This window comes from Saccopteryx leptura, chromosome 10 (genome assembly GCF_036850995.1).
Source record: "Saccopteryx leptura isolate mSacLep1 chromosome 10, mSacLep1_pri_phased_curated, whole genome shotgun sequence".
NCBI classification, from domain to species: Eukaryota; Metazoa; Chordata; class Mammalia; order Chiroptera; family Emballonuridae; genus Saccopteryx; species Saccopteryx leptura.
Window position 1 is genome coordinate 39,895,989 of NC_089512.1, and position 27,219 is coordinate 39,923,207.

Consider the following 27,219-nt stretch of genomic DNA (forward strand, 5'->3'; position numbering starts at 1 on the left):
AAATGTAACTCACTTTTGCTGTTTCTTTCAGTTCTTTTGATGATTATGAAACAGAGGAACCTGCCTCTCCCTCCGAAATTGGAAACAAAGGCAGCAAAATAGTAGCCTCAAACCTTTCGGACAAATGTGGAAAGCTTCAGTCAGTGGATGAAGAATAGCTGCCAATGTCTACACGAAAAGGAGATATGTATTTTAGATATTTTTTTCTTAAGAGATGCTCTCATTTGCATACTGCTTTTTAAAGGCTTTGACTTCTGCAAGTGTATATCTACACTAAGAACTTTAAAATGTTTTAAGCAATAGGTCTGGATGTACACACTCAATTTGGGAGACTCCTCCAGGTTGCCACAAACCTCTTACAGAGCTTTTCCTCAGAAGCAAATACAATAATATACATCACCTTCCAAAGTCTGTGAACCAGCACTCTTCACCCCTGAATGTACCAAGGACCTCTTGGGGACAATGTCAAGCACAGTTCTCTGCACAAAAGCAGGAGTTGCCTCTGTTGACCAGCATCCCTGTGGCTCCTCAGGGCTCCTATGGAGCTGAGAAGAAACCTTCACTTGCAGAAAACTTGAGTTAAAAAATTCAGGAACTTGAAAAAGCATTAAGGGCCTCCAGAACTGAATTAGTCCTGGTAATAAAAGCACTGCCAGAACATCTCAGAGACTTAATTATGTGCATACTGGAGTTCAAAGATCTTGAACTTACTTGGTATAATGTATTATTTCACAATGACCTGCCAAACTGCTAGTCACTTTACATCCTCAGGTATTGTAACCACTGGGCCTTCCAACCTTGCTGGCAAGCCCTGAATAATCCCTTCCCCATCTTGTGAGTCTTATATAAAACCTTAAGAAAAATGAAAAGTACAAAATTTGACTCATACCTGAAAAAGTTCTCTTAAAATCATCTATTTGTACAAAATTGGGTGAGTTATATTAGTCTCTAAATTAGCTGTTACCCCATCTACACTTCTTATCAGAAGGCCTACTTGAAGACTAAATGATCTATGAAAATTCTTACTAGACGTACTCCTTTCATCACTTATTAAACTAGCCCAACAGTGAAGGGCTCAATCTAAATAAATATTCTTCCTTACTTCATGCTGAAAAGAAACTACTATTCCAAATATTCCATCCACTTCAATATTTACCACAAAAATAGAACAGTAATGCCACTGATAAAGCTATTTCATGATTACTACTGTGGTAGATGTGTTCATTACAGAAATCTGTATTTTTCAGCAAGGCACACGATACAGCCATCCTGCAATACCCTTAAAGATAAAATTAAAAATTTTTAAAGGATATAAATTTCTGATAGTGTAAGTAAAAGAAACCCCCAAGAAACTTTTTTAATGTTATCTCTGTCAAAGTCATCAACTATTCCCCTGGATTTTTTGTTTTAATCAAAAGTCCTGAATGTCAGGAATAGCTTCCCTTCTCACCCCACCTTGGTTCTTATGCTGGTGTGAAGGCCAAATAATGAAATAAACCTTTGAGCTATGATAAGCAAAAAGTGGAGAAGAGAATTTAGGGAATGCACTATCAACTGGTACAGTAATAGTTAGCAATCCTTCTTGTCAATACCTCCCCTTCCCAGTTTCCTGTTATTTTATCTCCATGATCAGAACTGATATTCCAGTTAAAAGAGAAAATAACTATTAAAAATTAATATCTAATCATTCACAAAGAACTAAAAACTTAAAAGTGACTAAATTTAGGGAAAACATTACATGCAATAACCCAAAAACACTGGTGATTTATTAGGATTAAAAAATATTTGTGATACATTAATTTACCATCTCTCCCATCCACACAGTATCAGGAAAGCAATTACTTTATTTCAAATTTAAAAATACTAAAAAATACCTTTTTTAGCAGCCAGATATGGATTAAAGGTTTTATTATCCATAATGATCTAAACTATTTGTAAGACTCATCAAAAAATAAAGATAAAATCAGATTTTCCAATATATATTTTAACTTGGCTTGACATTTTTACCTTTCTTCTTACTAAAGTCCTCTTCCTTTCACTTTGGTCAATATTTGGTTTCAAAAGTCTGTAATTATTATAAAAGCAAGCTACCATTATCATTCCATTTAAGATAAGGCTATTTTAATTTAACATATCACATTTTCAAACATAAGAATGTGTTTCACTGTACTCCTTTTCCTAGATTTGAATGCAAGAAATGTGAATTCTTTCTGGTCAAGATCATGCTGCATATAAACATTGCTGCCCAACTGGAAACTTCAAGTTGTTACAATATCCCAGGCTCCTTGATAAAAGTTTAAATTGAAGTTTATCGTGATCTTAATGCTAGTCAATGAAAAATTAGTTTCATAGCATAATATTAATTGCCAAGGTAATCAAACTAATATATTTTCCCTGCATCTTACCTATGTCATTGTGTACTGTTCAAAGTGTTTATAAAATTCTAGACTGATTAAATGAGATGTCAGTTGCTCAACTTCTGGTAACGTTAGGTGTGTATTTGGGTGGAGAAGCCCGCATGATTTAACTTTTTTGTTTTTTCCCTTTTTCCAAAACTAAATAAAGACAAGTTGTCAAATATGAATCCCATTCGCTAAGATAATCACTACATACTTGTGCTTTTTAATCACACCTGAATTCATTTCTATGTCTGAGTAACATTGTAAACAAGCTTGAGTTTCAGAAAGAGTAACTCTTTAAACCCCTGGGAAAACTATAAAGAAAGATCTGTAAGGATAAACATCTCATACTGAGAAGTGGTTTCCTCTGGGTATGGAGTAAGGCAGTGGTCCCCAACCTTTTTTGGGCCACAGACCGATTTAATGTCAGAAAATATTTTCACTGACCAGCCTTTAGGATGGGACGGATAAATGTATCACGTGACCGAGACAAGCGTCAAGAGGGAGTCTTAGACGGATATAACAGAGGGAATCTGGTCATTTTTTAAAAATAAAGCATCGTTCAGACTTAAATATAAATAAAACGGAAATAATGTAAGTTATTTATTCTTTCTCTGCAGACCGGTACCAAATGGCCCACGGACTGGTACCGGTCTGCAGCCTAGGGTTTGCGGACCCCTGGGGTAAGGGGTTTGTCCACAGGGCTCAAAGGGAACTTTAGTCTTATATGTAATAAATTCTTTCAAAGGAATAAGTAATTTGAGTCTTTTAGGAGCCTAAAAAGATAATTTTTTAAAAGGAGGGAGGAAAGTTAAAATATCATTCAAGTATTGGATTCTGTTGCTATCCTTTGAACTTAGTATTTTTCAAAATACCTTATATTTGTTACCTATGATATGAGAAAGAAAATCTTATTTTTCATGTTGTAAAACTTTTCTTCCACAAGGGTCACCGAAAAGTTGTTTTAAGCAAACTAAGAACACAGTGAAATAAAAGTAATTATTTACCCTTACAATTCTAAATGGAAATGTACACTTAATGAAACTAACAAAAAATGTATCAGCTCTAAAATTTCTATACCCTTAAGGTGAAAGATTATTTGGTCACTTTAATAACAAAGAATCAAAAGAACTGAAGATGTGTCATAGTAAATGCTGTTACTGTGGTGGTTTCAAATCCTGATAAAGTAAATCCAGTTACTTCAGTAATAATTTCTTAATCATCCTTGTTAGCCACTGGTTCGCATTCCTCAATAATTCATGTTATAAAGAAAAACAATGTAAAAATCAAGGCACTGTAATTAATTACTGTTCCCCAAATGTACATAGGCCATTCAGAGCATGCTATCCCAAACTCCTCAGTATTCTACAACACAGAATTAGAAAACTAACATTTATTGATAGATTTAAGGTGTAATACAGGTTTTCAAAATGTGGCAGTGAGAATACCAGCATAAAAAAGAGAAATTTGTGCTAAAAACAACCTGAATTCATCATTGGCAATATTACATAACAAGGCCCTCACATACTAATGATTTCCACTTTTTCTATATTGCCAACCTCCCATGCATCAAAAAACACAAAAGAAAGATTATCAAACTTGGGAAGCAATAAAGTACTCTATGAATTTTAAGATGATAATAGTAGGAAAATTTGGGAGATTTGCAAAATATATCCTAATCATCCATGTGTACAATCTCATTTCTAGTCATTTTTGCAGTGATCATTAATGAATAAAGAACAGATTTACAAGTTTATATAGAAGGGCATCTGGGTTCAACACAAAACTTTTACAAACTTTAGGCAAATACATGTTTCATGAAACACTGCTAACACTTAAGAGTAATTAAATAAAAATCCAAAACTTAGGAAGCAAATAAAGACAAGACAACTAAGAAGCATTTTCCACCATTTACTCTTGTTATCAAAAATAGTTCAACTCTTCTTGCAAAACAAAACAAAATAGTACATACTGGACACATACATCACATTTTTCTTCCTATGGCTTTAGCCCACCCCCACCCCACCAAGACAAAAAAAAAATCCCAACAACAACAAAAACAACTCTACCTGACCACATTCACAGAAAATGACACCAGGATACACTACAAAACAGAAGGAGGTGTCATCTGCTCTGTGTCCAAAGGTTTCTTCTCCATGTCATATACTAGGTGAGTAACCATCATTGAACATGCTGTGTGCCAAATCAAAACATAACTTCAGCATATGTCAGATCTCACAAGAGATGCTGAACATAGGAATTGGAAATTTTCCAGCAGTATTTTTCTTTAAGCACTGTCAAAGCAGCATCTCTTCTTTTAAATCATAAGGTCATTTCTTTACAACCTAGTCGGTCCTTGTTTTATTTGGGCTGTGCTCTTTCAAGCAACTGACTAGATTTTCCTTCAACAGAATGTTTGTGACTCACTTGTCTTCCCTATAAAAATTAAAAGGAAGTGCATTTAAACTGAAACATAGTTTGTGCTTTACATGCAAAAGAGCATTCTAAAGAAAATCCTCCTAGCTTCATACCTACCTAAATGCACAGGCTTCATAAAAAGGCATTTTTATTAGGCCTCTATAAAGAAGCCTTCATAACAAATAGCACCCTAAAAAAAAGCGTATTAAAAATAAAGTCTGGCAAACCAGTAGAGGAAAAACAAAATCAAAGTGGCCAATAGCAATAAGTATAATGCATAAATCTGGATACATCCGGGGGCATTATTCCAAAATGATTTTTAAATATATCCCAATTTCTAAATAAAAATTTTATATTTTTAAAAATTGTCACTTACTATATAGTCTAAACTCAATTAGCTTCAGAATAAAACTGTTCTTCTCCACTTCATTTATCTAATTAGAACATTGCTCACAGTGAAGAAAGGATTAGAAATTTCTCCCTAGAAGTCAGACATGGCTTAAAAAAAGGAACTCAACTCAGAAATTTTGTAGCATAAATAGCTAAACATCTATCTGCAGTCTGACCAAATTTCAGTTTGTTTACTTTTAAAAGAGATTTCTTCAACATTCTAATGAGGGGCAAATTTTCTTTCATAATACTGCTGACTTTAAAACTGCTACATACACCAGTAGCCAATTTTCATGATCAGAAATGGTATTATGTCAGCACAAAAGTTGAGCAGGACACATCAGCTTTTCAACAGGAGAAACATCAATGGCATCTGAAGGCAGCACTGATTCTCCTGAACAAAGTAATGGCTACATTTTCACAAAAAATTAGCACAATCTTTATGGACTGACTAGATACCACTTCCTTACATTTAATCATAAACTTTGATTATGCACAAAGCATGACCATAAACAAAGAGGTTAATGTTATTTTCCTTGCCAAAGTTCAATTTTTATAAATCAGTTGCATCAGCATTTGTTCTCAAACTATGAGGTTCTGTAAGAACTAAGGACATATAGTTGTAGGGTTACTCCTCCATTATCTGCAAACTATTTCCCCGACACTAACACATATAACTTAGCAATGAAAACACTTGATACAAGTGATCTATATGCAGGAGCTCCGGCAAGTTAAACCAACAAAACCATAGCTGCCTTAACTGTAGCTATTTACCTACCAGAGGTAGGTTTAAAGACCCGCTGACTTAACAGTCGAATCTCATGTCTATAGCTTCATCCAAACTTTTATCATCATGTGTACTGGCAGCTAAAAACGTCGTTACTGGGGACCCTGTGACATTAATTACACTGGTGCTGGTACTAGCATTGCGCACAGCAATGCTAGTCACATTAATGCCCAAAGTGAGCCTGGTCTGCTCCAAGGCCTTTTCTGGCACAGCAAATGCCTCCAGCTTCTTCTCCCCATTGGCCATATAGGAGTTTTGGCAGCCACGACATATACAGTCTAAGCAGGCTTTACGGTTAGAATAGCAAGGGCAGCGTTGGCCGCGGCATGTAAGAACACTTGGATTTTGAGTAGCACGCCCACATTTACATCCTTTCTTTTCCTGGGGTTTTTTATATACAGTCTTGGTGGGACTTCCTGGCATAAAATGATGACTAGGAATCTTCTCCTTTACTGTTTTGTCTTTTTTAAGAATACCTGGCTTGGTTTTAGAGTGAGATTTCTTGGATCCATGTTCATGACTCTTTTTCATGCTTTTAGTAGATAAAAGTACAGTTTTGCTGATTTTGGGTGTTGTGCCTCCATTGGGAACAGTTGCTATAGGCTGAAGAGAAATTTTGCTCTCCCGTTTCACTGTCACAGGAGCAGATGCCCCCAGTGTTGGGCCTCGGATAATGGTGGAAATTGGAAGGGGCTGAACTTTCTCACTGTCGCTTTCTGATCTGGATCGTTTTCTATTCAATTTTGCTACCTTCGGAGTTGCTGCTGTACATGATAACCCATGAAGTGCAGGACTGGTGGACATAAAAACATTATGGCTAAGAGACTGGGAAGAAAGCTGCAGAAAGGGTCCATTGGATACAGTGGCTTCCAAGTTGGGCTGCAAATTAGGGCAACAAACCTCTGTACTTGAAACAGTTTCTAGGCTACGGAGTACTTCCTCAACACTCAGTAACAGAGAATCTCCAGGTTTTATATCTTCACTGAAACTGCAGATATCAATGCCTGTAGAGCATAAGTCAGTAGCTACCGTGTCACAGACAGGTGGCAAGCTGTCAGACAGATCTTCAGTTTTTATGTCAACAGTGTTACATACATCAATTGTATTTGAATGTTCGGGTGAAGGAATATTTATACCAAATCTATCTATTGAAAGCCCATTATAAGTAGGCAAACCATTGATAACAGAACTGCCAATAGCAATACTGAGGGTGCTTTCAGATATTGGAGATAAACTAGCTTGAGGATCAGTTGTGGGTTCTGAGGTTGAAGGTAAAGGGGAATGTGTCAAACACAAAGTAATGGATGAATCTGAGGGTTTTTCTGTCTCCTCACAAAGCAATGATCCATCATTAAGCAAAGCCAAAATATCAGAAGAACAGTCGACTGCTTCTATTATATCCCGTGCCAAAGTAGTCTGTGTTATATATTCACATAGTTTTTTGTAGCAGTTCACGAGAATGCTTAATTGCTTGTTTTCCTCAAACTGCTCATAGTCTTTGCACCAACTACATGAAGGTTTCATCATCATTTTCTTGCCTTTACAAGTTTTGCAGACATAGTGTTGGCAGGTGGAGTTGGTGGGTGCAATAGGATCTTGTAGCAAATGTCCTAAGAGGGAAAAAAGAAAGCATAAATTTTAGTAAAATGAATTTACAATTCTATATACTTAAGATAAGATTTTAAGTAGCCTATTAAAATTGATATGGGTTAAACTCACCAGATTAGGTAACAAAAAGTACCAGGTGGGTGAAAAGTAGGTTTACAGTTGTTAGTGCATGAAACACAATCTACTCTTTTTCTTCTTCTTTTCCAAGGGAGGGGAGGGAAGATAGAGAGATTCCTGCATGCACCCTACCAGGATCCTCCACCCAGCAACCCCCATCTAAGGGCAGACACTCTGCCCATCTTGGGCCATGCTAACAACTGTACTATTTTTAGTGCCTGAGGCTGAGGCTCCATAGAGCCATCCTCAGCAATGAATTCAGTTCAGGGCCAATGAACTCGAACCAACCAAGCCATGGCTACAGAAGGGGAAAAGAGAGAGAGAGAGAGGAAGTAGGGGGAGGGGTAGAGAAAAATATGGTTGCTTCTCCTTCTCCTGTGTGCCCTGACTGGGAATCAAACCCAGGACAGACATCCACATGCTGGGCCAATGCTCAACCACTGAGCAGACCAGCCAGGGCAGAGTTTATTTTTATATTACCAAATTTTATATTTCATGCCTGACCAGGCGGTGGCGCAGTGGATAGAGCATCAGACTGGGATGCCAAAGACCCAGGTTTGAGACCCCGAGGTCGCCAGCTTGAGCACGAGCGAGCTCATCTGGTTTGAGCAAAACCTCACCAGCTTGGACCCAAGGTCGCTGGCTCAAACAAGGGGTTACTCTGTCTGCTGAAGGCCCATGGTCAAGGCACATATGAGAAAGCAATCAATGTGTCGCAATGTGCAACAAAAAACTGATTGATGCTTCTCATTTCTCTGTTCCTGTCTGTCCCTGTCTATCCCTCTCTCTGACTCTCTATCTCTGTCTCTGTAAAAAATAAAGAAAATCTGTATTTCATAACAACTGTAACCTAGTTTTGTCCCCCCTGTATATCTTAACAGGAAATTAAAAGTATCTCACTTCACTTTCATGCCATATTCCCTATTCCTTGATCTCAAACCAGAATCTTCCTCAATTTTATTTCTCCCCTGAACAGTATGTTATGGCCCACTTTCTTATACTTTTCTCCAAAGGCTATAAGGAGGTAAAGATAAGTCGCCAAAAGTATAAGTTAGGCTTAAAAACCTTGGGACTTCAACCTAATGCAACATGGTAATGCTACAATATGTTAAGCAAAATTGTATTATTTTGTGTTAGACCATGGAAAAAAAAATTTGAGCAAGAGAGATTCCCTGCCCTCATTAAACATAATTTGAGGACATTAATCATCTTCACAGAAAAAAAGATATAATTTCAAACCATTTTATTATACAGAGACTAATTATAAACTTAGGAAAGAAAAGATCAAAATGTAGCTGTTTCGGGCAAGGGAAATAAAAGACAGGATAAACAAATGGGACTATATCAAACTAAAAAGCTTTTGCATGGCCAAAGACAATAAGAACAGAATAAAAAGACAAACTACACAATGGGAGAACATATTTGCCAGTACGTCTGATAAGGGGTTAATAACCAAAATTTATAAAGAACTTGTAAATCTCAACACCAGAAAGACAGACAATCCAATCAAAAAATGGGCAGACCTGGCTGGTTGGCTCAGCAGTAGAGCGTCGGCCTGGCGTGCGGGGGACCCGGGTTCGATTCTCGGCCAGGGCACATAGGGGAAGCACCCATCTGCTTCTCCACCCCCCCCCCTTCCTCTCTGTCTCTCTTCCCCTCCCGCAGCCAAGGCTCCATTGGAGCAAAGATGGCCTGGGTGCTGAGGATGGCTCCTTGGCCTCTGCCCCAGGCGCTAGAGTGGCTCTGGTCGCCGCAGAGTGACGCCCCGGAGGGGCAGAGCATCGCCCCTGGTGGGTGTGCCGGGTGGATCCCGGTCGGGCACATGCGGGAGTCTGTCTGTCTGTCTCTCCCCATTTCCAGCTTCAGAAAAATACAAAAAAAAAACAAAAAAACAAAAAATGGGCAGAAGAAATTAATAGACACTTCTCCAAATAGGATGTACAGATGGCCAATAGGCATATGAAAAAATGCTCAACATCATTAATCATTAATTAAAACCACAATGAGATATGACCTCACACCAGTCAGAATGGCGCTCATCAACAAAACAACACAGAATAAGTGCTGGCGAGGATGTGGAGAAAAGGGAATCCTTCTGCATTGCTGGTGGGAATGCAGACTGGTGCAGCCTCTGTGGAAAACAGTATGGAGATTCCTCAAAAAATTGAAAATCGAACTGCCTTTTGACCCAGCCATCCCATTTTTAGGAATATACCCCAAGGACACCATAGAATGGTTCCAGAAGGAGAAATGCACCCCCATGTTTATAGCAGCATTGTTCACAATAGCGAAGATCTGGAAACAGCCCAAGTGTCTGTCAGAGGACGAGTGGATTAAAAAGTTTTGGTACATATATACTATGGAATACTACTCAGCCATAAGAAATGATGACATCAGATCATTTACAATAACATGGATGGATATTGATAACATTATACGGAGTGAAATAAGTAAATCAGAAAAAAACTAAGAACTATATGAACCAATGCATAGATGGGACATAAAAATGAGACTCAGACACATGGACAAGAATGTGATGGTAACAGGGAGTGGGCTGGAGGGGTGGGGAAGGGGCAAGGAAGGAGAGGGAGGGAGTGGGGGGAGGGTAGGGGCACAAAGAAAACCAGATAGAAGATGACGGAGGACGATTTGACTTTGAGTGAGGGGTATGCAGCATAATCAAAGGTCAAAATAATCTGGAGATGTTTTCTCTGAACATATATGTACCCTGATTTATCAATGTCACTGCATTAAAATTAATAAAAATAAGATTAAAAAAATGTAGCTGTTTGAAAAAGAATAATATCCATTTATTAAAGCAAAAGGAGAATACTACTAAAATAAAATTCTCCTACAAAAAATCAAAATATAATGAAAATGAAAAAAATCTGTTTAAAAGTTATCAAAAGGGGAAAGAACAATTAATACTTGGCTCAAATTCTTCTGAATACAAAATGACCATAGTCATAAACCACAAGTATCCTAAGTACACCAAAACAATATAAAGGTAAAAGTGATCCCCCAACATGTTATCAGTTCCAAATTACAAATGACCTACACATGAGTTAGGAAGGGAAAAACAACTAGATCAGTCCATAGAAGTGTTAGATCTGACATCAAATGGACAATCCACAAAAAAAGAAAAAAATGTAAAATGGATTTTCACAAAATTTAAATGTGCTTCAAAACATACTATTAAAGAAATAAAAAGACAATCCATAGATTGGGAAAAAAAACATTTGCAAATCTACATTTGATAAAAGACTTACATTTTTTAAAACTTCCAAAAATCAATTGTTATTAAGACAACTCAATTTTCAAGTGAGCAAAATATCTGAATATTTCACCAAATATACAAATAACAGCACATGAAAATATGCTCAATATCATTAGTTATTAAGGAGAGTAAAAACCAATGGCCTACTGCTACACACCTATGAGATAAATTCAGAATGACAGACAATACCAAGAGCTGACAAAGAAGTGGAGAAATTGGAACCCTTCTGTAATATCAAGTGTGAATGTAAAAGGGTAAATCATAGTGAAAAACAGTTGGTACTTTTTAAAAAGTTAAGCATGTGGCCCTGGCCAGTTGGCTCAGCAGTGGAGCATCAACCAGGGCACTAAGGATGCTCCATGGAGCCTCCACCACAGATGCTAGAAATAGCTCTGAGCATTGGCCCCAGACAGAGGTTTTGCCAGGTGGATGCCGGCTGGAGTGCATGTGGGAGTCTATCTCCCCTACTTCCACTAAAAAAAAAAAAAAAAAGGCAAAGAAAATCCTGATAATTAAATATTTTCATCATCATATTTGCTAGCACTATACACTGAAATGCCATCATCCTGAAATACAGCTATCAGAAAGTAAAAAATATACACGGACAGGTCACAGTTAATGATTAAAAAAATCATTAACATTTCTCCAGGAAGCATTCTTGGAAACTAGAATGTTCAACAGTCAAGAAACCCACAAGAGCCTGACCAGGTAGTGGTGCAGTGGACAGAGTGTCAACCTGGGACACTGAGGACCCAGGTTCAAAACCTCCAGGTCACTGGCTTGAGTGTGGGATCACTGGCTTGAGCATGGGATCATAGATTTGACCCTGTGGTCAGTGGGTTGAAGCCCAAAGTCACTGGCTCGGCTAGAGCACTACAATTAAGGCATGTATAAGAAAGTAATCAATGAACAACGTGCCACAACTACAAGTTGATACTTCTCATCTCTCTCCCTTCCTGTCTCTCTCTTTCTCTCTCACACACACAAACACAAAAAAATCCACAAGATCAAATCTCATGATACTTAGATATATGGAGTAGATTTTTTTAACAACAAAAAAAAAACGTATCTAGAAAGGAAAAAAATTCTGTGATGAAACCTCAAGCAATTTTACCAAAATAATGGAAGAGAAAAATAAAAACAGTATAGACTCCCAACAGGTGTAAAATATGTGGCATCCTCTCAAAATCTGCTTTTGCTGACAAAGCAAGCCAACATGAAACAGAAGTGGTATCATAAAAGACAAATTTCAACACATTAACTCAGTAAGATATGCTTTCCATAACAGCCTAAATTTGCTTCCCAACAAATGGACTCACATCAAAATTAGAAAAGAAAAAGCTACCAGAAACTCATATTAAAGCTAATGTAAAAAGAGGAAAAGAATAAAAGTGACAAAACTGGCCCTGGCCACTTTACTCAGTGGATACAGAGTGTCAGCCTGGCGGGCGGACGTCCCAGGTATGATCACTGGTCAGGGCACACATGAGAAGTGACCATCTGCTTCTCTAACCTTCCCTCTCCCCCTTCTTTCTATCACTTCTCCCCTCATAGCCAGTGGCTCGACTGGTCCAAGCATCGGCCCCAGAACGAGGTTGCCAGGTGGATCCCAGTCGGGGCACATGCAGGAGTCGGTCTCTCTATCTCTCCTCCTCTCACTGAAAAAAAAATGACAAAACCAGATTTGCTAATAGAGAATAATTATATTTCATAAGATTTTCTTAAAATCATAACTAAACAAATAAGAACTAGTTATCTTAAAATACTCAAAACAGTAGAACTCCTTTATATACATATTGAGAGGCAGGGAGGCAGGGAGACAGACTCCCGCATGCACCCTGACTGGGCCAGGATCCACCTGGCAAGCCCCCTACACTGCTATGCTCTGCCCATCTGGGGTCACTGTTCTTTTGCTCAGCAACTGAGCTATTTCAGTGCCTGAGGCAAGGCCATGGAGCCATCCTTAGCACCTGGGGCCAACTTGCTCCAATCAAGCCATGGCTATGGGAGGAGAAGAGAGAGAGAGTGAGAGACAGGGGAGGCGGAAGGGTGGAGAAACATTATGATCAAAGCTTCCCCTATGTGCCCTGACCAGGAAACGAACCCAGGACTTCCACATGCTAGGCCAACGCTCTACCACTGAGCCAACCAGCCAGAACCAGTAGATTTCCTAAATAAATTTTCTAACTTTACTTATGTTACTGATTGTAACATCAATTTCCTCAGCAATTGCTACTGAATAAAATTATGCACTATTTTCCAGCCACTCCTTTCCAAACAGCCCAGATAACTTTACTGACCACTAACTATATTTATAGTCACATATACAGAAAGAAAAATAAGGGGGGGGGGGAGCTTATTAACAGCAGAAAGAATTTTGTTTTGTTTTGTTTTTTTAATTTTATTCATTCATTTTAGAGAGGAGAGAGAGAGGGAGAAAGAGAGAGGAGAGAGAGACAGGGGGGAGGAGCTGGAAGCATCAACTCCCATATGTGCCTTGACCAGGCAAGCCCAGGGTTTTGAACCGGCGACCTCAGCATTCCCAAGTCGACGCTTTATCCACTGCGCCACCACAGGTCAGGCCAAGAATTTTGTTATTATTACCAACCAAATCACATTGCTCTAAAGCTTTTGGATTCCAGACAAGATAGTAATTTAAGCAATGACAAAACATTTCACTGAATGACAAGTGGCACACTGTATCTTGGAAAGGTACCCTCAAATGTTGCAGGCAGAAAATATTCAAATATTTTGCTCAGGAATGTAGTATTGAACTCTGTAGTAAAGACAAATCTTTCCTGTACCATGAAGGCAAGACTTTTTTTTTTTATGAAGACTCAATCTAACCATACTTGTTTCAAATATACTTCAGATATTTTCATTCTCTACAGCAGTGTTTTTCAACCACAGGTCAGATCAGTCCACCAGAAATTTCATGCCAGTCCGCAAAAGAGTTAACCACCATTATGTTGTATGAAGATTATAGACCCAATGATCTTAGTCGAATTCATTTATGCTCATGGAGATTATGCCTTGGCAACCCCCAAAATAATTTTCCTATTTTGACCAGTCCCCAAGTGTCAAAAAGTTGAAAAACATTGCTCTACAGTATGACCAAAAAAGAAAAAAAGTCTTGTCCATAGTTTAAGTTTACTCAAATTAAGAAAGTCAATAAAAATGTGTAAGCCTGTCCTGACCAGGCAGTGGTGCAGTGGATAGAGCATCAGACTGGGACAGGGAAGACCCAGGTTTGAAACCCCGAGATTGTCGGCTTGAGCATGGGCTCACCTAGCTTGAGCACGGGGTTGCTGGCTTGAGCGTAAGATCATAGACATGACCCCATGGTTGCTGGCTTGAGCCCAAAGGTTGCTGGCTTGAGCGACCATTCACTGGTCGCTGGTCATTCACTCTGCTGTAGCCACCTGGTCAAGGCACATATGAGAAAGCAATCAATGAACAACTAAGGTGTCACAACGAAGAACTGATGCTTCTCATCTCTCTCCCTTCCTGTCTGACCCTAAGTCCCTCCCTCTGACTGTCTCTGTGTGCTGAAAATTTATCAATAAAGTAAGGAAGGGGCAGAAGAACAAGTTAGTCTGGGATGTAGTCACAACAAAAGCTTCAGATGACCCCACAGGAAGTTCTGAAGCTAGGATGGCTCTTCAGGGTTGTCTTATGTTGGGCAAAAGAGCCAGGTCTTCAGGTTTTAGACACAGGCTACTCCCAGGAAAAGGATATGAGCTTGGGTGAGTGACTCTCTTCAGCCACAGCAAATTCCAGGAAGATCTGACAGCCCCAGTAACACTCCCAGTAACCAAGAAAACGAAGTCCTTCAGTCCTGAAGTGGAGATTTGAGTAGTATATATATGGCATCCACTAAAATTAGTAATTACGTGACTGTCCAATCTAATAAATTTTGAATTAAAAAAATGTAATAATAATGATGATGTGCCTTTAAAAGGGACCAGGCCCTCCACTTCTTAAAGCTATTAAGTGACTAAATATCCAGGTTCTTTCCAGCTCTAAGTGATGCCTAAAGGATTTTATGACAAGATCTATAAAGAGCGTATCAACAGTCTTCATTTGGATATCATTTTTGCTGAAATGATAGGTGGTAGAGATTTCTATTTTGTATGTTGAAATTTTCTTTCTATACATTACAAAATAAAATCCAATGAAAGCATACATTTTCACTTACCCCTATTTTTTATACTTTCAAATTTATCAAAAGCCTTACATATTTAAATATACTCCTCTTACCACTGCCTTTTTCTTTAAAGATTTTTATTTACTGATTTTAGAGAGGGAAAGAGAGGAAGCGAGATTGTAGCTGCTTCACTTTAGTTGTTTGTTTACTGATTACTTCTCATATGTACCTCGACCAGGCAAGCCTAAGGTTTTGAACTGGTGACCTCAGCGTTTCAGGTCGCTACTCTATCCACTGTACACACTACAGGTCAGGCCCCACTGCCATTTAACAAGAAATTCTCCAAACTTTTTTTTACATCTCTGAATTTCAGAAGCAAAATTACACTCCAAAATTAAAGATGTAAAATATGCTTTCAAACAATAACTAGTAAGATTTACCTCCTAAATACATGTTCACATAGAAATTATCTGGATTCAGCTAAGAACAAAAATGACAGCACCATAAAAAGATTGTACATATCACCAAATGAGTATAAATGAATTAACTGTTTTTTAGACAATTAAACTCTTCTTTTAAAGCTTGTTTTTAGTTTTACAAAACCTGTGCCCAATATAGTTATTTGCAGACATGCATTGAAGTCAAACATCTTAAAAATCTTTTCATTAGGTAAAATTTCTGGGTATAAGTGCTATTATAGTAATAAGCTCAAGTCAAAAAAAATGAATTTCAGATCAAAGAACCCTCTTATGAAGATAGCACCATTTTCCTTCTGGTAGAGCTTCCTAACATAGGTCTGTTTTTCGTTAAAGTTTTGATTGAGAATCCCTTAGAATATGTTTCTTTAAATTTTCACATAAGTTTATAACTAGTAAACTAAAAAGCAAATACATGCTGCAAAAAATCAACAGGTCCAAATGACAAACTAAGGATTCAAAGAAATTATTAATTCTCTGAATAAATATTTAAGCAGCTATGCCCCAGACAACCATTATCCCTTGATCACCAGGACTCCATAGACCCATAAACCATTTTCTTTAAAATATCTAGCACACTGGCCCTGGCCGGTTGGCTCAGTAGTCGAGCCGTCGGCCTGGCGTGCAGGAGTCCCAGGTTCGATTCCCAGCTGGGGCACACAGGAGAGGCGCCCATCTGCTTCTCCACCCCACCCCCTCTCCTTCTTCTCTGTCTCTCTCTTCCTCTCCTGCAGCCAGGGCTCCATTGGAGCAAAGTTGGCCCAGGCACTGAGGATGGCTCCTTGGCCTCTGCCTCAGGCGCTAGAATGGCTCTGATTGCAACAGAGCAATGCCCCAGATGGGCAGATCATCGCCCCCTGGTGGGCGTGCCAGGTGGGTCCCGGTTGGGTGCATGCGGGAGTCTGTCTGACTGCCTCCCCGTTTCCAACTTCAGAAAAATACAAAAAAAAAAAAATCTAGCACAAATAATCATGAATAAAAATAATGCATTTAATAAAAATCAAGAAAGCAATATGACAGATATGCATTAATCACTAAAAATGGTGACAGAGTGGAGTATTTTGACCACGTAACCAAGAAATTATTTTAAAGTTTGTTATATCGCTTTAAGTAACTACTACTATATGCAGAGACCAGTGGTAACTAAGTATGTATGCCAGGGGAGTGAAGGATGATAGAAAATCAGTTTTGGAAAAGAAATAACAACTATATACATAGTTTGCTGAGAAATGAAAATCGATAAACACTGCAACTTTCAAAGTATGAAGGTTACTCAAGCCAAGCTGTTTACTGAACATCTGAATAGTTAAACTTTGGCGTTCCTTTAACTTTTATGTCTTTGGTTAACCTAAAATTATTTTAAAATACTTCCTGCCTGACCAGGCAGTGATGCAGTGGATAAAGCGTTGGACTGGGATGCAGAGGACCAGGTTCAAAACCCCAAGGTCACCAGCTTGAGCGCGGGCTCATCTGGTTTGAGCAAGGGGTCACTCGGTCTGCTGTAGCCCTCTGGTCAAGGCACATATGAGAAAGCAATTAATGAACTAAGGTGCCGCGATGAAGAATTGATGCTTCTCATTTCTCTCCCTTCCTCTCTGTCCCTGTCTGTCCTTCTCTATGCCTCTGTCACACACACACACAAAAAAACTTCCTGATACTCTTGGTGATGTCAATTGTTAAATAAGGTAAGCTTCTCCAATTACCATTATAAAGTAAACAACCAAACACTCACCATAGATTATTAAATGAATGATGTATACCTCTCAGACCCACTACATATTCATAAACTCATCATACCTCATTTCAAATTCTAGAAAGAATTAAAAGAGAATTTCAGACATCGTTTATCTTAATAATTATGTAAGGAAGCCCTCTGTAGAGTGTTTTGTGGTTATAACACTTACATATTTCATTATTTCCATATTTTTACAAAGCAACGATGGTCTCATTAAATTATTACCAATAAGATAATACGGGCTAGTCAATTACGAAAATTAAGTTGATTGATAGCTGAACAATAAAACATTTAATCAAATAAATCAATATAAATCTAGATCTAAATTTCCCAAACTAGTGTTCCACTGAATCAGAAAGCATTAACAGTTTTGCTTTAATCCCCTCCTGGAGAGTCATCCCAAAATATATGAGTCTTTTTATTTATTTATTTTTTTTTGGTGAGAGGAGGGGAGGCAGAGAGACAGACTCCCGCATATGCCCCAACCGGGATCCACCTGGCAATCCCACTAGGGGGGCGATGCTCTGCCCATCTGAGGCCACTGCTCCACTGCTCAGCCACAGTCATTTTTTAGTGCCTGAGGCAGAGGCACAGAGCCATCTTCAGCACCTGATTCCAATTCACTCAAACCAGTTAAGCCACGGTTGCAGGAGGGGTGGGGGGTGGGAGAGGGGAGAGGGGAGAGGGGAGAGGGGAAAGGGGAGAAAGGAGAGGGGAGAGGGGAGAAAGGAGAGGGGAGAGGGGAGAGGGGAGTGGGAGAAGGGGGAAAGGGAGAGAGAAGGGGGAGTGATGGAGAAGGAGATGGTCACTTCTGTATGCCCTGACTGAGAATGGGAACCAAGGGCATCCACACGCAGGACCAATGCTCTACTACTGAGCAAACTTGCCAGAGCCAATACAGTGGTCGCTCATCTATCATGGGGGTTAGGTTCCAGAACCCCCACAATAGGCGAAAATCCGCAAAGTAGCGACCTTATATTTATTGTATTATTTATGTATATATATATATATATTTAATTCATTTTAGAGAGGAGAGGGAGAGACAGAGGAGAGACAGAAGGGGGGGAGGAGATGGAAGCATCAACTCCCATATGTGCCTTGACCAGGCAAGCCCAGGGTTTCAAACCGGCGACCTCAGCACTTCCAGGTCGACACTTTATCCACTGCGCCACCAAAGGTCAGGCTATTTATATATATATTTTTAAGGCTTTATAAACCCTCCCCACACTCTTATAAACCTTTCTCATTATTTTTTCCTACACTAGAAAATGCTTAATTTACCACAAAATAATTTATTAAAAAATACCTATATACCACAAAATCCCGTGATATAGCAAAAAATCCGCGATACAAAATTAGATATATACAATTTAAAAATCCATGACAGGGCCTGACCAGGCTGTGGTGCAGTGGATAGAGCGTCGGACTGGGATGCGGAGGACCCAGGTTCGAGACCCCGAGGCCGCCAGCTTGAGCGTAGGCTCATCTGGTTTGAGCAAAAGCACACCAGCTTGGACCCAGGGTTGCTTGCTTGAGCAAGGGGTTACTCGGTCTGCTGAAAGCCCGTGGTCAAGGCACATATGAGAAAGCAATCAATGAACAACTAAGATGTCGCAACAAAAAACTGATGATTGATGCTTCTCACCTCTCTCTCTCTGTCCCTATCTAGCCCTCTCTCTGACTCTGTAAAAAATAAATAAATAAATAAAATCTTTTAAAAAAAAAAGTCCATGACACAGCCTGACCAGGCAGTGGCGCAGTGGATAAAGCGTTGGACTAGGATGTGGAGGACCCAGGTTTGAGACCCTGAGGTCGCCCGCTTGAGTGCAGACTCATCTGGTTTGAGCAAGGCTCACCAGCTTGAGCCCAAGTCTCTGGCTCCATAAAGGAGTCACTCAGTCTGCTGCAGCCGCCCCCACCCCCAGTCAAAGCACATACGAGAAATCAATCAATGAACAACTAAGGAGCTGCAACAAAGAATTGATGTTTCTCATCTCTCTCCCTTCCTGTCTGTCCCTATCTGTCCTTCTCTCTCTCTCTCTCTCTCTCTCTCTCTCTCTGTCTCTGCCACAAAAAATAAAAATAAATAATCCATGACACAGTGAAACTGTGAAAAGTGAACCGTGATAAGGTAAGGGATGACTGTATATCAGTGTCTTAATACTGACTACTACAGCTATCAGGAAACTTGCTTAGCCTGACCAAGCAGTGGCACAGTGGATAGAGCACAGGACTGGGGCACAGCAGTGGCACAGTGGATAGAGCACAGGACTGGGGCACAGAGTATCCAGGTTTAAAACCCAGAGGTTGGCCCTGGCCGGTTGGCTCAGCGGTAGAGCGTCGGCCTGGCGTGCGGGGGTCCCGGGTTCGATTCCCGGCCAGGGCACATAGGAGAAGCGTCCATTTGCTTCTCCAGCCCCCCCCCCTCCTTCCTCTCTGTCTCTCTCTTCCCCTCCCGCAGCCAAGGCTCCATTGGAGCAAAGATGGCCCGGGCGCTGGGGATGGCTCCTAGGCCTCTGCCCCAGGCGCTAGAGTGGCTCTGGTTGTGGCAGGGCGACGCCCCGGAGGGGCAGAGCATCGCCCCCTGGTGGGCAAAGCGTCGCCCCTGGTGGGCATGCCGGGTGGATCCCGGTCAGGCGCATGCGGGAGTCGGTCTGACTGTCTCTCCCCGTTTCCAGCTTCAGAAAAATACAAACAAACAAACAAAAAAAACCCAGAGCTTGCTGCTTGAAGCACAAGCTTATCTAGCTTGAGCGCAGGGGTCACTGGCTTGAGCCCTAGGTCGCTGGCTTGAGCAAGGGGTCACTCACTCTGCTGTAGCCTCCTGGTTGAGGCACATATGAGAAAGCAATCAATGAACTTAAGTAAGGTGCCACAACAAAGAACAGATGCTTCTCATCTCTCTCCCTTCCTGTCTGTCTGTCCCTATCTGTCCCTCTCTGTCTCTGTCACACACAAAAAAAAAGAAAGAAAGAAACTTGCTTAACATGGCATTCCTTAAATTTATTGGAACACATTTTTTTTTTAACAGTCAGTCAGAGAGAGGGATAGATAGGGACAGACAGGCAGGAATGGAGATGAGAAGCATCAATCATTAGTTTTTCGTTGCGATCCCTTAGTTGTTCATTGATTGCTTTCTCATATGTGCCTTGACCTCGGGCCTTCAGCAGACCGAGTAACCCCTTGCTCAAGCCAGCGACCTTGGATTCAAGCTGATGAGCTTTGCTCAAACCAGATGAGCCCACGCTCAAGCTGGTGACCTCGGGGTCTAGAACCTGGGTCCTCTGCATCCCAGTCCAACGCTCTATCCACTGTATCACTGACTGGTCAGGCTGGAACACTTTTTTTAAGTGCACTTATTAACCTCACACGAGAAGTATTCCAAGACAGCACCACTCTCATCCAGAGGTTTGTTAGTGGTATTAGAATCACCTGAGTGGCCTGCTCCAGAACTGATTCAATCCAAGAATATGTATTGTTTAAAAGTTTCCCAAGTAATTCTGATGCACAACTGGGATTAGGAACTACTAGATACTTTAACCTTCTTTTGTTTAGATGCCATCTTTCATAATACAGGAAACTCCAGGGGAATTTTGCTAATTATTTAAGTAGAAAATGTGATGAAGAAGTGATCTTTTAAAAATTTTTGATTGAGCCTGACCAGGCGGTGGCACAGTGGATAGAGCACTGGACTGGGATGCAGAGGACCCAGGTTCGAGACCGCGAGGTCGCCAGATTGAGCACGGGCTCATCTGGTTTGAGCAAAAAGCCCACCAGCTTGAACCCAAGGTTGCTGGCTCCAGCAAGGGGTTACTCGGTCTGCTGAAGGCCCACAGTCAAGGCACATATAAGAAAGCAATCAATGAACAACTAAGGTGTTGCAACGCACAATGAGAAACTAATGATTGATGCTTCTCATCTCTTTCCATTCCTGTCTGTCTGTCTCTGTCTATCCCTCTCTCTCTCTCTCTGAAAAAAAAATTTTTTGATTGATTTGAGAGAGAGAAGACATCAATTTGTTGTTCCACTTATTTATGCATTAACTGGGGGTTTTTTGAAAGAGGGGGACAGGGGGGAGGGGAGGGGAGGGGAGGAAAGGAGAGGGAGAGAGAAAGAAGTATCCACTTTGTTGTTCTGCTTAGCTGTGCATTCACTGGTTCCCTCTTACATGTGCCTTGACTGGGAATCAAACCCACAGCCTTGGCTTATCAGGACAACACCCTAACCAACTGAACTACCCAGCCAGAGCCTGTGATGAAGTGACTTTAAGGGGGAAAAAATACATATACAGCCTGATCGGCGGTGACACAGTGCACAGAGTGCGTACCTGGGATGCTGAGGTCCCAGGTTCAAAACCCCAAGGTCACCAGCTTGAGCACGGGATCATGGTCTTTCGCTTGAGCAAGGGGTCACCGGCTCAGCTGGTACCCCCTGGTCAAGGCACATATGAGAAGCAATCAATGAACAACTAAAGTGATGCAACTATGAGTTGATTCTTTTTTTTTTTTTTTTTTTCTGTATTTTTCTGAAGCTGGATATGGGGAGAGACAGTCAGACAGACTCCCGCGTGCGCCTGACCGGGATCCACCCGGCACGCCCACCAGGGGCGATGCTCTGCCCACCAGGGGGCGATGCTCTGACCCTCCGGGGCGTCGCTCTGCCACGACCAGAGCCACGCTAGCGCCTGGGGCAGAGGCCAAGGAGCCATCCCCAGCGCCCGGGCCATCTTTGCTCCAATGGAGCCTTGGCTGTGGGAGGGGAAGAGAGAGACAGAGAGGAAGGAGGGTGGGGTGGAGAAGCAAATGGGCACTTCTCCTATGTGCCCTGGCCGGGAATCAAACCTGGGTCCCCTGCACGCCAGGCCGACGCTCTACCGCTGAGCCAACCGGCCAGGGCTATGAGTTGATTCTTTCTCTCTCTTCTTGTCTCTCTCTCTCTCTCTCTGGCTTTAAAAAAAAAGTTTTCAGCATATTATTCAAGATTATACTATAAAGTTCATTTTATAAAACATACAAAGGCAAGCTGACCAGGCAGTGGCACAGTGGACAGAGCATCGACCTAGGATGTTGAGGACCCAGGTTCAAAACCCTGAGGTCACTGGCCTTGAGTGTGGGATCATAGATGACCCCATGGTCGCTGGCTTGAGCAAGGGGTCACTCGCTCAGCTGGAGTCTCCTGGTCAAGGCACATATGAGAAAACAATCAACGAATAAAGTGTATCATAAATATGAGTTGATGCTTCTCATCTCTCTCCCTTCCTGTCTGTCTGTATCCCTCTCTCTCTCTAAAAAAAAGAAAAAATACAAAAGCAAATTTTGACTTCCCATTAACAAGAGCTACATCTTATTTTATTTAAAGTATGTCAGAAAATTCATTTTGGCGATATCTATTTTAAAATGACATATCTGGTTTGTAGACTCATAAATGTTAAAAACATAGGCTAAAATTGAATACATTACACAAAGACAAAAATGCAAATGTGACTTGGTGTTTGAAGTTTTGTATTTTTTACTAAAAAATTTAAAACAATCTTGTGGTTTGTTATTAAATGATGAACTAAGGGTGGCTTTAGATAGGTATTTAAAAACACTTCAAATAACACACTGAAAGTTTAAAATGTCTTTTTTCTCTTTATTTGACAAAACTATAAAGCCATGTTACATATCAATATATATTTTCATATTGCTCTTTTACTAATCACCAATACCTTGCTGGTATACCAGGATGTCATATCACAACTTACAAAGAGAGCTAATAATAACCCTGAACCAAACATTTTTAATTATTAACATTTTTATGCTCATTATCTAGTTATTTCAATATCAACTTAATTTTCTCATGTTTCTTGTCCCTAACCAATGGTCCATTGAACTGGATAGATGAAAAATTTAAATAAATAAAATAACATGAGTAGGAGTTAACAAAATATATGCCTAAAGATTAAAACAATTTAAAAGCATAATGGCAGACAGGTGGATTCAGCATAATTAATAACTGGTTATGGGAACATTATTTGGTCCAATATTTATTTGGTATCTCCTTAAATTGCTTCATTGTAAAGGAAAAAAAGTAGTTATTTTCTCTTTTTATACCCCATCTGTTTCAGTGTTTTAAAATAAAAAGATGAGAAGAAAACACTGACAATATCTTCAATGCTCCCACAACTTTCAGCTCCGTCCAGTAGAACTTTTATGCAAGGATGGAAATGTTTTTACAGCTGCAATGTCAATAAAGTAACCTTTACCGGCCTGACCAGGCGGTGGTGCAGTGGATAGAGCGTCGGACTAGGATGCAGAGGACCCGGGTTCGAGACCCCGAGGTCGCCAGCTTGAGTGCGGGCTCATCTGGTTTGAGGAAAAGCTCACCAGCTTGAACCCAAGGTCGCTGGCTCCAGCAAGGGGTTACTCGGTCTGCTGAAGGCCTGCAGTCAAGGCACATATGAGAAAGCAATCAATGAACAACTAAGGTGTTGCAACGCGCAATGAAAAACTAATGACTGATGCTTCTCATCTCTCTCCGTTCCTGTCTGTCCCTGTCTATCCCTCTCTCTGACTCACTCTGTCTCTGTAAAAAAAATAATAATAAACAAAGTAACCTTTACCCACATGTGGCTACTGAGCACTTAAGATGTAGCTAAGTACGTATAACTAAAAATCGCATTTTAAATTTTATCTATTGATTTTTAGAGAGAGAAAAAGAGACAGACACAGAGAGAAAGATGCATTCATTTGTTGTCCTACTTAGTTGTGCACTCATTGGTTGCTTCCCATATGTGCCCAGACCTGGAAGGGTGAGATATGAGACACATGAGCTTGTAGTTGTGGCACTTCAGTTGTTCACTGATTACTTTCTCACACATGCCTTGACTAGGGAGAGGGGGGACACCCTCCAGCTGAGCCAGTGACCCCCCGCCCCTTGCTCAAGCCAGCAACCTTGGGGTCATGTCTATGATCCCACGCTCAAGCCAGAGACCTTAGAGTTTCAAACCTGGGACCTCAACATCCCAGGTCGACACTCTGCCCACTGCACCACCACCTGGTCAGGCAAAAATGTTTTAACTAGCCAAAAACATCTGAACCAACACCTACCAAACAAGTGAAGCAATCCTGATTTTTACTCAGGTAAAAAGGGGTCACAAAATAATTCAAGATCCCAACAACAGAATTCTGTATTTCAAAATAGTGTGTACAAAGGAGACCTTACAAAATCCTTCATTGCTGAAGATTATAAATCCAAATGTCTAAATGGGTATACAGGTAAAGTTAAAAAAAAAAAAGTGACTAAGGTTGTGAGGTACCAAAGGCAAAATAAAAAGCACTTACATACCTTCACTTCCAAAAAGGAGACATCCCCTCTCAACTACAGCCAATGCCATGCTATGCCATTCCATGAGGGAAAAGTGCACCTACTGATGCCCAGACCTTACAATTTTCTAGGAGGTGCTTAAAATCTGGTTTTTATGTGAAGGCTAGATTTTAAAACTTTGACCAACAAATTCAGTAAAATAATTTCCCCTCCATTAGTGAGAAAGGGTGGGGGCAGACAGACAGACTCCTGCATGTGCCTGACCAGGATCTACCCAGGATGCCCACCAGAAGGCGATACTCAGCCCCTCTAGGTCATTGCTCTGCTGCAATCTGAGCAATTTCAGGGCCTGAGGTGGAGGCCATGGAGCCATCTTCAGCACCTGGGGCAACTTTGCTCCAATAGAACCTTGGCTGCAGGAGGGTAAGAGAGAGAGAGAGAAAGGAGAAGGGGAAGGGTGGAGAAGCAGATGGGCACTTCTCCTGTGTGCCTTGGCCGGGAATCAAACCCAGGACTTCCACATGCCAGGTCAACGCTCTACCGCTGAGCCAACCGGCCAGGGCCAGTAAATTTTTTATCAAGCTGGAAAAAAAACACATCTGGGGGCCAAATTCACAATCAAATCTCTGCTCTAATCCAACCAAATGAAACAAATTAAATAATTTGTTCAAGTCATCACAGACAATCCCATCTGGCCACCTCTAAAATACTATAGACGTGGACACAAAAGTCCGTACTTTTAGAAGTGAAATAAGGATGCTTCCAGGATAGGTATCTTAGGGATGCTTATTCTCTCAGGAAAGACATGAAAACTATCTTCCAACAGTTGAAGGGTAAAATTCTATCACAGGCTTTCTGAGTCAATCAAGAGGACAAAAGCCCTGAACAGTTAGTTGACTCAGTGGTAGAGTATCGGCCCAGTGTCTGGATGTCCTGGGTTTGATTCCCAGTCAGGGCACACAGGAGCAGTGACCATCTGCTTCTACACCTCTCCCCCTTATCTCTCACTCCCTTTCTCTCTTCCTTTCCCGCAGCCATGGCTCGACTGGCTCAAATGAGTTGGCCCCGGGCACTGAGGATGGCTCCATGGCCTCCACCTCAGACACTTAAAAAAAGGCTCTGGTTACAATGGAGCAATGACCCCAGATCTGCAAAGCATCGCCCCCCCTAAGGGGCTTGCCAGGTGGGCTCCAGTCAGGACGCATGCAGGAGTCTATCTCTCTGCCTCTCCTCCTCACAAAAATTTAAAAAGAGGACCAAAAAAAACGAGCAGGATACAATTATAGAGGAGACATGGATAAACTGGACATGAGAACTTTATGAAGAACATACATTTTCTAAAGAAAGTTCTTTTTAAAAAGTTGTCAAACAATGATAACGACTATTTTGCAGAGTAGAATTTAGCTCCCTAACCCAGAAGTATTCAGAAATAAACTTTCAAGAATATTATAGAAAGAATTACTTGATGTAAAAAATAGCCATATGATATATGATCCTTTTTGCTTAAGGCTTTATAAATTCTCATCATGAAGAACCTAGTAATATCTATCATCCTTGTAAAGACCTAGTAAAAACTGAGCTGGTAAGCTCAATGACACCATAAAGAGATCCCTGAGACAGCCCACATTTTCTGGTGGATATGACATAGTTATATCCCACATCATATCCTGAATATGTCAGTCACAGGCTGGACAACCAACTGATTCACTGTAGAGGGGATTCAGAAACCCATCACAAGGACGCCTGAATTGAACTGCCCTTTTAGATTCCTGGATTATATATGACCAGAGTCCTAAATATCAGAACACCAAGCAGATTTAAACATCAAGGGAAAGAATTTAGGAGGATTGGGGGAGGGGGGGGGTCAAAGGCCCTTAGGTTGTTATACACTGGACTGCTGACTCCCCACTTTAGGTATGCCTTTAAATGTTACATGAAGAATTTAAAAACCATTCAACTTTGCCAGAAAACAATTTATTTCCAGATTTTACATGCACCATTTTTTGTAGGTTATAGCAAAGAAAATTAACATATTAATTGATAGACAACTAAAGTCAGCACATACAAAAAATATACTGGCTATAAAATTAGATTAAAACAGTTTGAGAAGACCATATATTCCAACTCTGCAAAGATTCAAGATCTCTGGAGTAAAAGGGTAATGAATGAAAACAATCCTGTTAAAATATTATAGACTGAGTCAGAACAAGAAAAAGATGAGAAAACAGCCAGTTACATAGTAATTAAGGTGAAAAAAAATCTAAATGAATTTCTTGACAAGGAAACAAGAAATAATCTTTAAAAAGACAAAAAAAAGAGAAAAAAGACAGGGTAACAGAAATTTGATAGATAAGAAGTCAAAAGCATACACAGAGAAAAATGTAAGAGAAATTAGAATAAATATTTTGACATATTACTTTTTAAAATACATCAGAACCTGCAGCAAAAACAAATTTAAATGAATCATACATAAAAGTGGCCAAGTGGACTCTGAGGGAAGTGTCAACTAAGAGTAGTCAATATAATAAGACATTAATCAACTAATGATCGCGTGCTGTCA

The 27,219-nt window shown here is 40.4% G+C and overlaps 2 protein-coding genes across 8 annotated transcripts in view; one reads left to right on the plus strand and one right to left on the minus strand.

Annotated features, from left to right (window-relative positions):
- The window catches only part of PPP2R3A (protein phosphatase 2 regulatory subunit B''alpha), a 255,934-nt gene extending 253,350 nt beyond the window's left edge, over nucleotides 1-2,584 (plus strand). For all 5 annotated transcript variants that reach the window (XM_066352130.1, XM_066352128.1, XM_066352129.1 and 2 more), the window contains one exon: nucleotides 32-2,584. In XM_066352130.1, the coding sequence (XP_066208227.1) occupies nucleotides 32-158 (127 nt within the window). In that variant the 3' untranslated portion in view covers nucleotides 159-2,584. The remainder of the gene's footprint in view (nucleotides 1-31) is intronic.
- Nucleotides 2,585-4,297: 1,713 nt separating this feature from the next.
- MSL2 (MSL complex subunit 2) overlaps nucleotides 4,298-27,219 on the minus strand; it is a 35,109-nt gene continuing 12,187 nt past the window's right edge. For all 3 annotated transcript variants that reach the window (XM_066352135.1, XM_066352136.1, XM_066352134.1), the window contains exon 2: nucleotides 4,298-7,604. In XM_066352135.1, the coding sequence (XP_066208232.1) occupies nucleotides 6,013-7,524 (1,512 nt within the window). In that variant the 5' untranslated portion in view covers nucleotides 7,525-7,604 and the 3' untranslated portion in view covers nucleotides 4,298-6,012. The remainder of the gene's footprint in view (nucleotides 7,605-27,219) is intronic.